Below are 13,535 nucleotides of genomic sequence, written 5' to 3' on the forward strand. Positions count from 1 at the left end.
TTTCTCTTGCCTAGAGGTATGCTTAGGTAATGTTATTCAGACATCACTATTCAACACAGCTACCATAATGATGGCATCTAACACAGGACATTAAGGAGCAAAATATTCTACACTTTTAACTGTGCAAGAAGGTCTCCAGTACTCCTTGATGACAGCAGAAGCGTGTGAATCAGGAGCCACCTCTGGCCATGGCAACATCTACTCTTTGCCTTTTTGCTGCCCTCCTCTTTGAATCCTGAGTTCATGGGAAAGCAAGAGGCTTATTTCTGGATTTCTTGGCCTGTATTGGATTGTATCAGTTTTTGACATTAATTATGATGATACATGTCATCCAGAAAGCATGAGGGCTTTTATACAGATTATTATTAAGATTCTCAACATTCATACAGCAGCTGTATTAATAGACAAAATACATGCTGCTGACTAATAGCCTACAGCAGCTTGTTTAAAGAATAAGCTCCTCACCTCATGAGAAGCCAAGCTAGCATAGCTCAGGGAGGATTGAAAATATTCAGAAAGCACTTAACCGACATAGATTAAAATTTTCTAGCTATACCAAACACAAGAAACATTAGTTTTTCTCTAAGCTACTGAAGATTTTATAGAGAATTATCATTAAGAAATTATTTTGAACTGTGACAGACTTGAAGACCTGTCTTCTCTTAAGTTCTTTTCTTCTACTTTCTTATCCCTCTGCTTGATGTCATTAATCATATCCTTCATGTTTGTGCTGAGTAGCACAGAAATAGCCATAGCTGCAATCTTTGCTGATGTATACCTGAAATCAGTCCAAGAGCCTAACACCATCCTTCATGCCAGGTATCAATTTATCTTATTTAGCTATAGAAGAAACAGATGTAGCCACTTGAAGATGCAAATGTTAATAGCTTTTAAGATACTGGTGTTCAAATCAAAAGGGTGGGCCAAGGACTCAGAGCACTTCCTACATCTCTCTTCTTTGGTAAGGATCAGACTGGGTGTAGTACGCAAAGGTGCACAGCATACAGAAATGTTTCCCAAAGTTTCTGCTTACAAATGTAGACTACAACCCCAGAGAGGTGAATGAGTTACTCACATGCTTGAACAACTGCATAGCAAGAACAGTTCTCTGAAAGAGATACCTCAAAGCACCCCAGAAAGATGCTGGAAAACATGAATATTTGTCTGGACTATTTAATTTGGACACTGAAGTGGGTGAAACATAGAAAAATCACTAATTATATATATGATTTATTAGACTCTCCACCCATTTTTGGCTGAAATAAAAGACAAAAACTTATTTCCCTGAATTTGCATTATTAAACATTCTACAAACAATTTTCAGATGTCACAGTGCAGTTGTTACTTATTCAGCTTCCCAAGATCTACAGTGATCATCATGCATAAGAGTGTCTTATTGAAAGTTATGAGAAAAAAAGTCTATTTGTCATTTATAAGAATGAAAAATTACACTGAGCTTTATATATCCTGCCATTACCTTACCTTTACAGACTTTGCAGCAACTGTGAGATAAGGGGATCTGTTGAGATTCTGGGCAGTTTAAAGCTGGACAGATGTCTTTTGGAATTCGCTGCATTTTGTGGTCCTGTTAAATTGAGGTGATTGATTAATACTGTGAAATAAAGGAAGTTACAACTTTAGTGGAGTTTCAGTATTATAATGTACACAAACCCATGCCTAGGCCAAACTCCAGGTACCTTCAAAAGCCATTTGAGAGGACAGCATAGAACAATAAAAGCATCGGGAACTCTCCTACACTCAAATTTTTTCAAGCAAGGAGAAGTGTGGCAACAACTCTCATTCTTCTCTTATCCTAGCTGTCAAGTAACTTGCCTCAGAAGTTTGTCTTAGCATTATGCCTGTAAGAGTTACAATTATTTCTCAAAAACTGAAGCAGCGGATTCCACAGTCAAAGGTCCCCATCATGAATATTCTGAAGAAGCTTGTTATATATACAGCAAGTAAAATCAAACCTCTGTATCTCTGATCTCACTGCTTTCAGTGGCAGTAACAATGAAAGAAACTGGCACCAAGTCCCTTTTAGGAAAGAGATGCTTTCATCAATCATCTGGAAGTGTACACCACAAGATGGTGTCTAAGGATCTTCAGGCACTCAGTGCAGGTCACATGAAATTGTTGCAGTATGGCCACACAGAATGCTTGTCTTAGCAACCTGGCTACCACAAGTGTACCACCTTTAGGCTCCCTCGGGCCATAAATAATGTGTCTTGCAGTGCTCTAGTCATGATAGGGCAAAGAAAGAAAACAAACCAAACATGTCCCTCAGAGGCATGAAATATAAAGATGAACATGTACACAGTGGCCAATATCAAAATGACTGCTCAAATTTTACCTTAAACAATCTTGACAGAGAAATCAGCCTTAATCTTATAATACAATAAAGCAAACCATAGAGAGATGTGCTGTACACCAGAACAAACAAAACCCAGCAATCCCATAAGCTAAATTAACCTTTGATAGAAACAACATCAATTAAGGTAGTCTAGATTTAATTTTAATCTTTTATAAATTCTAATTTGGAAGCTAATTTTTCATTCCCTTATTTATAATATTCAAACAGAGAAGTGCATGCCTATAGCATGCACAACTGCAGCAATGAAAACAAAACATGATGTTTTTAATTACATCCAGACAAAATGAAAAAGTTCCATACATTGCCTTGGTAACATTATTATAATCCTTCAAGCATGAAACCAGTACCTGTGCCATTCCTATTAATACCTCTTGACTTAAAGCCATTAATTATATCCTTTTATGAGAACTCTGGTAGTAATAAAAGAATGCCCATCTATGAATTTCTTACTGATCAACAAAGTTTACAAATTTTGTGCTCTGAATTACCATTCACAAGGCTGTTCAGCAGAAACTCTATGTACTTCAGTCCTTGAAAAAGCAACATTTCAATCAGCTAAAGTCGCTGCTTATTATTTCTACCAAGACAGTGAGGCAGTCTATCAGAAAACAAGTCTAATCAACAAAACACAGACTAGCCCAGCCAACAGAGGCTATTTTTTTTCATACAGTATCATAATTGCCAGCTGCAAGGAACACAAGGCAACATCAGATAACTGTTGATTGTTGCTAATTATATCCACTGACTAATCATAAAATTCATGTCCTGGGTGCCATGTTGAAAATGCAAGCTCATAGCCCTAAAAAGCCTACAGCTGAATTCCCAGTTATTCCTGGTTAGCTTCTCCTTGCCATTCTCAAAAAGGGTTTCAAAGGCCTACTGCAGCAATTAAGCTCATAGAAATTAAAATCAACAACAGTTAGACAAGAATTCCCAGTTCTTATTTGTAAGATACACTTTTTAACAACTGTATGAGAATGTTTGAGATTCCAGAAACTGATCTGATGGACAGCTGCATGGCAAGAAGGGAGAGGAGTTGCTTGCCTCTTTTTCTCTGCTGAGAAATGTGTGTGCAGGTTTTCAACTCCAGCCTGCAGCTTTCTAACCAGAAAGGATTTTTCCCCATCCCTCCCCTGGAGAGACTGCATAACTCACTGCAGCAGTTTGTGCAATTCTTAACCCATAGCTGTCCCTGGGGTATATTTCACCCTTAAAGTATATTTCTGCCCTGAAGAGCAGCTCTATTCATGCAGCAGGGCAAGACTGACTCAGCATCAGATCTATTGTGTTTACAAATAAAAACCCCAAGCCTACCCAATTTCCATCAATACCAGACACCTGGTGTACCAGTTCTTCTTTTCCCTCTAGCTTTTCCTCTAAGAATGATCCTGAATTTCAAACTATGCCCCCATCACATTTGTGTATCTTACACCTGAGCACATAATTTTGAACAATAACACTGCAGATGGAAACATAAGGTAATCTGCTGATGTTTCATTACTGACGGTGGGGACAGTACTTAGGGAAGAAAGAATGCCGCTTGATTGCCAAGCTGTATCATCAAAGCTTGCAGCTATGCAAAGTAAATTTATTTGCAAAAATTTGATGTAGAACTCAGACAACATAAACACAGGACCTATTAGATGTCTTTTCTGTCACTTCCTGAGGTACACCTATTTTTCAAAAGCATGACTTTGATATTTCTAACATGCAAGAATTTTTATTCCATCAAGAGTATTCTTACCTTGCACTCAAAAAGAACACAGTCCCCTGAGCTTGAGTAAACAGTTTCTCTTTGTCCTTCAAAGTAGGTTCTGCCTTCAAACACACACACCGCTTCAGAGGGAAAAAACAAAACAAAACAACACAACACAATGATTTTGTATAAATGTGTTGACACACTGCTTATAGAATTGATACATTTTCTTAAAGAGAACTGCATTTCAAAATGAAAAGTTTGATTCGGCTGCAAGAATATTCTAAACCTATCTACAGGACTCTTGGATATCATCAGCAAAAAAATTAGAGGAGAAAAATACCCCACAGAGTGCCCAAAAAAGCACACATAAGTAGAAAGGTGAAGGATGTTGAAGCAATATGGAGCACAGATAGCTACTGTGATGGTAGAAGAGACGTGTCTCAGGTGACACCAAGAAAGGTGACTGCCTTCCACACAGCTCATGGGTGCACAGGAAAATGGAGCTGTGAGAGCAGAGCCAGTGGTATTAATACATAATTGGTTTCTTGAAGAGGAATGTTGCATGATGAAGGGTGATCACTGAAGCCACATGTTTGTTACCACAGTCCTTTGATGTTTCACCACCCCACACCATTAATTCAATATTATGGATTTGTATCTTGATTATCCAAGTTCTTTATCATTACTGCTAAGGCATATTAAAGCATATGAATTTTATTGTACAGTAACTGACTTCTCATGATTGTCTTATTTTTATCCCTCAACAAAAATACAATCAAGTCTTCAATAATCAAGTGACAGATGGATGTCACCAGGATTGGTGTTTGTCATGACTTGGCACCATTCCTGCACCCAATCAGCACCAGGTTTTACAACTGCATGCCGACACAGCTCATCCTGGATTGCCCACTAAAACTCCTATTCGGTATTTAAGACTTACATAAAACATTTTCACAGCAAACCGTCTTGCCTTTTTTTTTTTTTTAATGGGTCCATTACTGCAATTACATTATGCAAAGTATAAAGGCTGAGTAACATAACTGCTAGGTACAGAAAATCAGATGTCTGTCTCTGTTGCTTAGGACACAGTCAAGGCTCATCAAGTAAGCATAATCATGAAATAACAGGAGTAGGTTACAACTTTCAAGTTCCAGATTACATGTTAGATGTCTAATTTGCTAACCATTGATTTGAAGATGTAAATCAATTATAGTTTCACAGAGACATTTATCTATTCTATTTAAAGAGACTGCAATTTGTAGACAATTTAAAAATATCTAAAAGTACAAGACTTTTTGTTTAATTTATTTTTTACTTTACTAGGAATGACCTATATTAATTAGTATTATTCCTTTTATTTTCAGTTTACTTTTCTTTTTTAACCTGCAGCTCTTATTACTTCATCATGTAAAAAGTAAAGTTTTGAAACTGATGATGAAAAGTAAATGATGGGTATAGCAACAAAAATGGGGTTTTGAAATTCAAAAATATTTGTTATAATTATGTTATAAAATATAAATTACCTTGTGTGATATAAGCATCCAAAGTGCTCTCGCAGTCCTTATCTCAACTCACTAATCCTTTGTTACATTTTCTCTTCCCTATACAGCTGTAGAGGGGAGTGAGAGAGCAGCTTTGGGGGGTTGCCTGGAGGCCACCCAGGGTCAACCTATAACACGCAGTGTGTGTGACTCACAAAGAGTCATAAAAGCTCAATACTGCATCTTTTTCCTCTCCCCAAAACAAGCTCTTCTAGGAGGAAGTATATGAAATAATTCTATATAATGTTTACCACAAACTTGCAGATCTTGAATCTAGGCAAGACAAGACAATCACCCAGTAATATATATCACCTCCTGTGCATTACAGGCCATGACACTAAACTGAAATATTCAAATATTAAGTCTTTTCCCTTGCCCCATACATTTCAGTTTAAGAACAACTACCTGTGACAGGAAAAAATAACAGTACAGCATTGCCTGAGGACCACACAATGGCAATGAACTGTTAACATATCCTCATGTTCCCAACAGGCAGACTATGACTGTTCACAGAAAAGGCAGAAGACATCAAAATCACTGTCATTCTATCTTAGAAGAAAATATGCTCCTGAAGCCAAAATACTCTCAACATATGAGTGAGATTACCCAGGAATCTTAAAAAAAAAAAGTAAAACAACAAACTACCTCAAAGCATAGTCCACTGAATCCAGTCTCCTTATTAATGGCAACAAACCTGATTCTTCAAAGAGACACAGAAAACAACATACACAGAAGAACCATTAAAAGGACACACCCAGCGTAGTGTGAAATCATAAAGCTATTTTTTTATTTCACCAACAGGCTTTGGAAGTCTTTGCATATGAAACCATTCTAACGCAGTGACACAGTATCACAAACACTTGGTTCCACAAGAAAATCAGCTCTTCTCCATAAAATCTTGGAAACAAACACTTAGAAATTCTGAGTCTGTGAGAGATGGCTCTGCACAGATGGGCCTTGTCCCTTTCCCATGTATCTTCACACACCCAAGGATTGTTCCTCAAAGTTTAGAAATGGTGGCAGAGTGCATGATTCAAGCCTATGTGGTTGCCAGAAATTTAAAGTAGAGCTCACATGCCCACCTCCACAATCACAACACTTGGCCACCATGCAGCTCAGAAAATTATATCTCATCCATTGAACTCCCCTAAAAAAACTATCTAAGCATTTTAATGTGGCTTTGCCAGCAAGGCTATAATGTCTCCAGTTTATCAGGGACTTGTCTACATAGAGTGACCAAACTATGTTTGATAAAAGAGAGAAAACCTTACAAACATTAAATGCCCAGTTAAAAATAATTAATTGAAACTAAATTGAAAACCTATTAAGCTGAATAATCTAAGCACAAGCTTAAGCACATCTTCTTATGGACTGCTGCTCTCACTGACAACATTCAAAAGGGGCATTCCTTTTTAAAACCATGGCTCCAGGTTTATTTATCATGACAGACACCAGTAGGTTTAGTGATGGTATAAGTTTGCCAGTGTATACTGTCTTTTCTTCTCCCAGTGATGCCACAAATGCCTCTTTTTCCCACCCTCTAGCCAGACCACTCTTCTTCCACTGCCCACTAAGGAGGCACTCTGACAAACAGTAAAGGGCAGATTTGCAACAGTCTATCTGAGGCTTCTAAAAACTTTGTCTGGTTAGGTGAGTGTTAAGCACATATGGAAAGATTTCTAGAAAGACAAGTCTATTAACATTTTTCTGCAGCCCTTTCATCCTAAGACATTGGCCCCCATGCCCCAGGTAGTGTGGAACAGAATGTTCCTTATGCCTCCTGACAGCAACTGTCACAACCAGTGAACATCCCCGATGTTGGCGATTCCTGTCTTTATATTCCTTCAGAAATAAAGATGCTTCAGCAACATGAACATCTGGACTAGTACCGTGTAAATGGAAAAGTCCAGTGAAGATTCAATTTCTGCTTGGCTAGATGCTTTCCAGGGTACTCTGCTTAGTTTGTGATTCCTATCTCTCTGGGGAAGCATATCATCCTTCATCTTCCCAAGTCCTTTCATTCAACAGACTGAGTCACAGTCAAGACATTCCCTGATTATTAGCTGTTCCAGATCGTGATAATTATTGCCTACGTAGGATTTCATCTACAGCTGAATTACACCAACCATTTCCTCTTCGCATCAAATTTCCACATTCCCCCAATACCTAAAAATAATATATATTTCAAAGCAGAGGTTTCTAAGAAGATGAAACAGGAAGCCTACAAAACCTGCTTAGAAGTTTGACTACTCTTGATCTATTTGTATGCAGATGGTAAGCATCTGTGTACAGGATCTAAAAAATTATCAGCAAGTCTGCTTATATTTACACAGCTGTACTAATAATGCAACTATCCTTTAGTATTATTTAACACATTGTGATGACATTGAATCTTCTCCATGCTCTTCCAGCAAAAGGAATCTTTCAGGAGCCCACTTGCTGTTCTGTTTGTTCAATGAATTATCAACACTTTGTTAAACCATACCTTCTCTTCCACAATCCATTCTACTTCCCACTGGCCTCCAAATGACACTTTGTTTTTGTATTATTTTAAATGTCCATGCAAAATCCATGACCCAGCGAACTCCTGCCCTCCGTTCACTTGTGTTCTCAGAATGTTAAGTAGTACATTTTCTCATTTCTGCATTTATCACCTTCACTGTCTAGATTGTGCATGCCTTCCCCTGAGGAATGCACATCTCCCCGTGGTATCTCAGCTGCTTTGGATTCAGACTTATCACCAAGGGAAAGCAGAAAGATTGGTCAACTCCTCAAACCACTTTAATTTCTTGTATTCACAACTGCCCAAAGAGTGGCGGAGTTTTGTGAAATTTGTCTGTTTATGAAATGACAACCTAAAAACTGGTAATTAAGTCTATGTTGCTTCATTCTTTGTTTACTTATGTTGATTGGTTGGCAGGGAGGAAACACACCCAAAATTATCTCGCACAGAAAAACCCCCAAACCTGTCTTGTTCACTTAATTTTCCTACCTCCTCCTTGGAATCTCTTTGATTGTATTCTCTGCTGTTCAGAGATGAAGGCCTAGGCATTGTGTAAGTCCCACTAATCCTACTTTGCAAGCTTACATAGCACAGAACCACAGTGTGGCTCTATCCTTAGAAGTACATAGATAATCACCACCTTCCCTGAATTTCTTTCTCTTGATAGCCACATCATTACTAGGCATGGCTCTTACTCCTTTCTCATTTATCTTTGAGATTTGGGCATTATTTCTTCTTTGCTCATTTTCTGGAAAGCAAAAGCTCCTCTGTTGCTGCAGTCAGTGAGTATGCAGACTTACTTCATTTCATGCCATCTCCCTCAACAATTCAAAATTATTCCAAATTTCAAGCTGAAAAATATATTGCAAATTCTTACAGTCAATCACTGCTGAAAAGCTGCATATATCTGATTCTGCTTCCTCAGCTGAAAAAAGAAAAATGTATTTGAAATTTTATCATGACAAGGAACCAATTACTATTTTTGTCTTACTTCTTATTAGCTGGAAAAGCTAAATGTCTCTATTACATTTAAGACACAAAGTCATTGCTCTATACTAGTCCTAGAATCACTCAAGATTATCTACAGTGTGAGACACCTTCAATAATACTAACAGGCTGTTTAGTCACAGTGGCAAGGAGTCAGTCTGAAATCCTGAATTCCTTCCCCCAGCTCTCATATTTCCTATATTTCCACCAACTGCTACCAGGAAATTACATAATTCATCTATCCTATGTGGCATTGCTGAGACGTCTTCTATAGAATTCATCACTGGCTCTTTGAGTCACCCTTAAAGATTAAAGAGGTAATCTGAACTTTGAAAAAGCAGTGAAAACATGACTAAAAACTCTATTGACAGCAGTTCAGCTGAGGCAAATAGACCTAACAGATGAGTAAAACTTTTAAAGTAGGCTGCCAGACAGGGGAGTCTGGGAAAGAGGCTGCCGCCAATCAAAGCCAATGGACACTACTTGCAGAAATGGAGATCTCTCTTGGTAAGCAAAGATCCAATGTGGACACTCTTCCATCTAAGACAATGTGTTTGATGTCAGCTTCCCTTAAAAAGGGCATTACTGCTATTCACACTGCAACTTTAGCTTGGTAAAACAGAGCAACCAAAACAGTTCTACTGAATGACACGCAAAGCGTCATTGGCTTTAGTGCAATGGACCATATTCTGGTTGTTGAAGAGAACAGGAGTATTTTGGACTATATACATAGCATTTAAAAACTTGGGCATGCCTAATGTGAACAAGATGCCCACTCATTTTATGACAAATTTACTATGTTGACAATCCCAATACCCAAACAACTTTCACAGCAAAGTGTCAAACTATAAAATCACACACCTTAGACACAAGCCTTAGAGGGTGTCAAGAGAGGAAAAGCAATTGAGGTTAATATTAATTAAATGACAAATGTATGACAATTATATTAAAGGTTTATAAATAGCAAAATAGTCTGACAGACCAAAAGAACTCCAAGGCAAATATAACAGGCCTGCTTAATTCCCATAAAGATGGGAATAGACATTATCTGATAGATTCCTCATGTCAGCTATCCACAACACCAGTGACACAGCTATATTTAGTTAAAGTGCTAATAGATATTTTATCAAATACTGACAAGGAAATTTGTACTTTGTTCCACCTTTTCTCAGCTGGACTGCTGGGCTAGTTGTAAAAGACACTTTTCTGAAAACTTTGTTAAGAGAAAATAGCAGTGTTTAGAAAACTAGACACCTCCCTAGAGCAGCTTATACTTCAAGACATGCTTAAATCCACCCATACACCCATCAGAATGCCTCAAGTCTCTGGCATTCATATGTAAGATGAAATTAAATTAACTGATTCAGATGGAGTATTGAGAATTTACTAAATTAATTAAAAACTTGTAAAGACTTGCATACTTTTGAGTCAATGTTTTGAAAACTATGAGAGCTAAACAGGTATCACCAATCAGCATTAATTTACTACATAAAAAAAAAGCTTGTGTTCTCCTTTGCCATAAATTAAAACCATCCATGGACATGACATGGATGGGAAAATGCACCTATTCCTGCAGCTGTGCTTACAAGGTGCTCCCCAGATACTTCCAACAGGTGCAGAGAGGAAATAATGTGTTCTATTCATTAGGATATTTTACCCAGATTCTTCATGAAGAAAAAGAGTGCACCAATTATGCATAATTTTAGAAGACAAATTTTTGCACATGACTACTGAGATAGTGGCTTTCTGCAGCTTTGTGGACACAAATCATGTGAACATGTTCAGTAAAGGCAAGTATCTCTGAGCAGCAGCATTGTCCCAGATTTTGACAGTTTCATTTGACAGTATTAAAAAGATCCTATGCAAACTACAAAACTACAAGCTCCACCACCATATAGTAAAGCTGGCATTTATTAAGGTGAAAAAAACTTGGAAGTGATGTTTCCATGCTCCCAAATCAAAGGTTCCACACAGATTCTGCTCAAAAAATTTACAGCTACCTCCAACAGTCATGGAGGATTTTGACCAACAGTTTGCCAGATTACTTAAGTACTCACAGACTACACTCATATTTAAACAACTATCAGGTACCCTACAGATGCTTTTATTCTCAACCAGAATATCCTTGGTCCAGAATAGTTTCCACAGATGTTTTAGCTGGAAATTTTGCACTGTGACTTTGCTGCACCCACCTACCTCCCTAGTGAAAGCACAGCATCCTGTGACCTGGCACCCATCTCACTATTTATTTTCCTTTCAGCTCCAAGTGCTTTCACTTCTCCTATGAACAGCAGCCCCTGGTTAAGTTGGCTGTCACAGCAATACTCACATTTGCCTTCTTGGAGCAGGCCAGTCTAATGTGCTCAGACATTCCCAGGAGTTGAGCACCTCATCCATTGCTGTTGTTAGATCTTGCTTCTTTCAAAGCACCTGTATCTAGCTCTGTACAGCAACTGACAGGGTTTCATGCTCCCAACTCTTCTGTTCCTATATAAGGAATCTGCCAATCCTTCCATCCCTCCCTTCAGCCAGAATGACAGGATTAGTTGGCATAATCACAAACACACCAGATTACTGTATTTAATATTCTTAAGCTAAATCCTTAGCATTGGTTCAGCAAAAGATTTTTTAACACAGACAGCAGTGTAAACACATTTTTGGAAATTTTGATTAAAATTTGTTATGCAAACTGGCTTTCTACATTTTTTATATACTCACTCCCAATGTTCATGAACTAATAATATTTAACCAAAAACTAATATTAAAAAACAATCAGGTATTACCAATAGTTTGGAAATTTTCAAAAGGTAGTTTTTAGAAGAAACCGATGTACATCTAACATGCTGTTTCTCAGGGCTCCTAGAAGTTACTATTATCCATTATGCATTCCAAACAATACAATACTTCATGCCTAAAGTCAGTTCAGGATTTGAAATAATTAAAAATTTAAAAGTAGTTGGAGCAGATGTTCACAGATTCTGCTACATCACAGCTAAGTTCTCCCAAATGTATCTGTTGATACTCCGATTCATCACAGAAAAACAGTAAGCTGGAACTCATAGCAACTGTTAATGAAACTACTCTTTTTTTTCTTTGGTGAAAGAAAGCTTTACATTTGCTGATAATTTTTAAAAAATCATATTTGTTAATACTCCTTTCTAGACATCAGACAGAATTCACACACTGTGCAGTTAAGTCTGTTTATCTACATGCAGCTGTATTCCACTCCAACTGAGCTTCGGCTGCAGCACTTTTCTCCCTACAGTGGCATGTAGCATCTCTGTATTCCTCCCATGTGCCCTGAGTTTGCTTCCACTGGGTATATACCTTTCTTTCTTACCTTAGCTCCATCCAAAAGAAGATCCCTTTTCAGTCAAGCTGACCTTCTGGCTCATCTGCTTGACTTCCAACATTTTGGAATTGCCTGCTCCTGTGCTCTTAAAAGAGGGTGTTTAAGAAGTGACTAGCACTGATAGAACCAGTGATTCCCCAAAGATATAATTCCTTTATTAATTTATATGTCTATTTTAACTTTCTACTTCAAAAATGTATTAATTTATTCCCATACTTTTTCACAGCAACTCACCAACAGAATACTGCAAAATTAGTAAAATGAAAAAACATGTGGTTAAGGGCTCACATTGTACTACCAACTCTATTCATAAAGAGTCACAGAAGACAATGGACAACAGATAAGCATTCCAAAATCATACACTACTACTATTAAGAAGCCTGTCTGAGAAATTCACAACAACCATATGCAAGATTTTTATCTCTTCTGTGCTATACTCAGATTTGATTTCTCCTTTAGGTGCCTTGAGAATCTACAAGGATTCTAAATAAAGCATGATGAAAACATCTACAAAACAAACTCCCCCTTTACAAGCCTGTAAAATTAGCCTAGAGAGAAATATTGAACTTTAGTCAATATAACTTAATGAGACATCTTAAGGAAATAATACCTGAATTTATGTCTTTCTCAAAATAATAACATAGACCAAAGCATGCCTGTTCATCTTCCCTACCTTCAAAGTATCTGAATATCACTTACTAGAAGAAACAGGTTATGTGTCTATTTTCCAGATGAATCAAGCATATTTACTTGCTTTGATTTCAGGATTGGGGGGGAGGGGGGGGCAGATCTTACAACTGAAACCTGGTGTCTTCTGAACCAATTTATTACATTACACAATGTCACTGTAATTCTAACACTACTATGTATGCATACACTGGACATCAGAAGAAAAAGGAAACCTAGTAGTATTTTCAATTTTTTTCATGTTAGGAAAAAAAAAAATCTATATGTAAAATAATGTTAAGGGATTTTAACAAAATGTCACAAATGAAAATGAAATTGGGAAAACAGTCAAAATTATACTTGAAAATAATTTAAAGCAAGAAGGGGGAGACCAGGATTACACTTACAATCAG

At 37.4% G+C, this 13,535-nt stretch overlaps 1 protein-coding gene across 2 annotated transcripts in view; it reads right to left on the reverse strand.

The window, feature by feature from the left end:
* NELL2 (neural EGFL like 2) overlaps positions 1–13,535 on the reverse strand; it is a 131,679-nt gene that overhangs the window by 75,100 nt on the left and 43,044 nt on the right. For both annotated transcript variants that reach the window (XM_021545323.3, XM_021545322.3), the window contains exons 10-11: positions 4,119–4,210; positions 1,483–1,585 (exon numbers count right to left, since the gene is read on the reverse strand). In XM_021545323.3, the coding sequence (XP_021400998.2) occupies positions 1,483–1,585; positions 4,119–4,210 (195 nt within the window). The remainder of the gene's footprint in view (positions 1–1,482; positions 1,586–4,118; positions 4,211–13,535) is intronic.

The sequence above is a fragment of the Lonchura striata genome, chromosome 5, assembly GCF_046129695.1.
Source record: "Lonchura striata isolate bLonStr1 chromosome 5, bLonStr1.mat, whole genome shotgun sequence".
Lineage (NCBI taxonomy): Eukaryota > Metazoa > Chordata > Aves > Passeriformes > Estrildidae > Lonchura > Lonchura striata.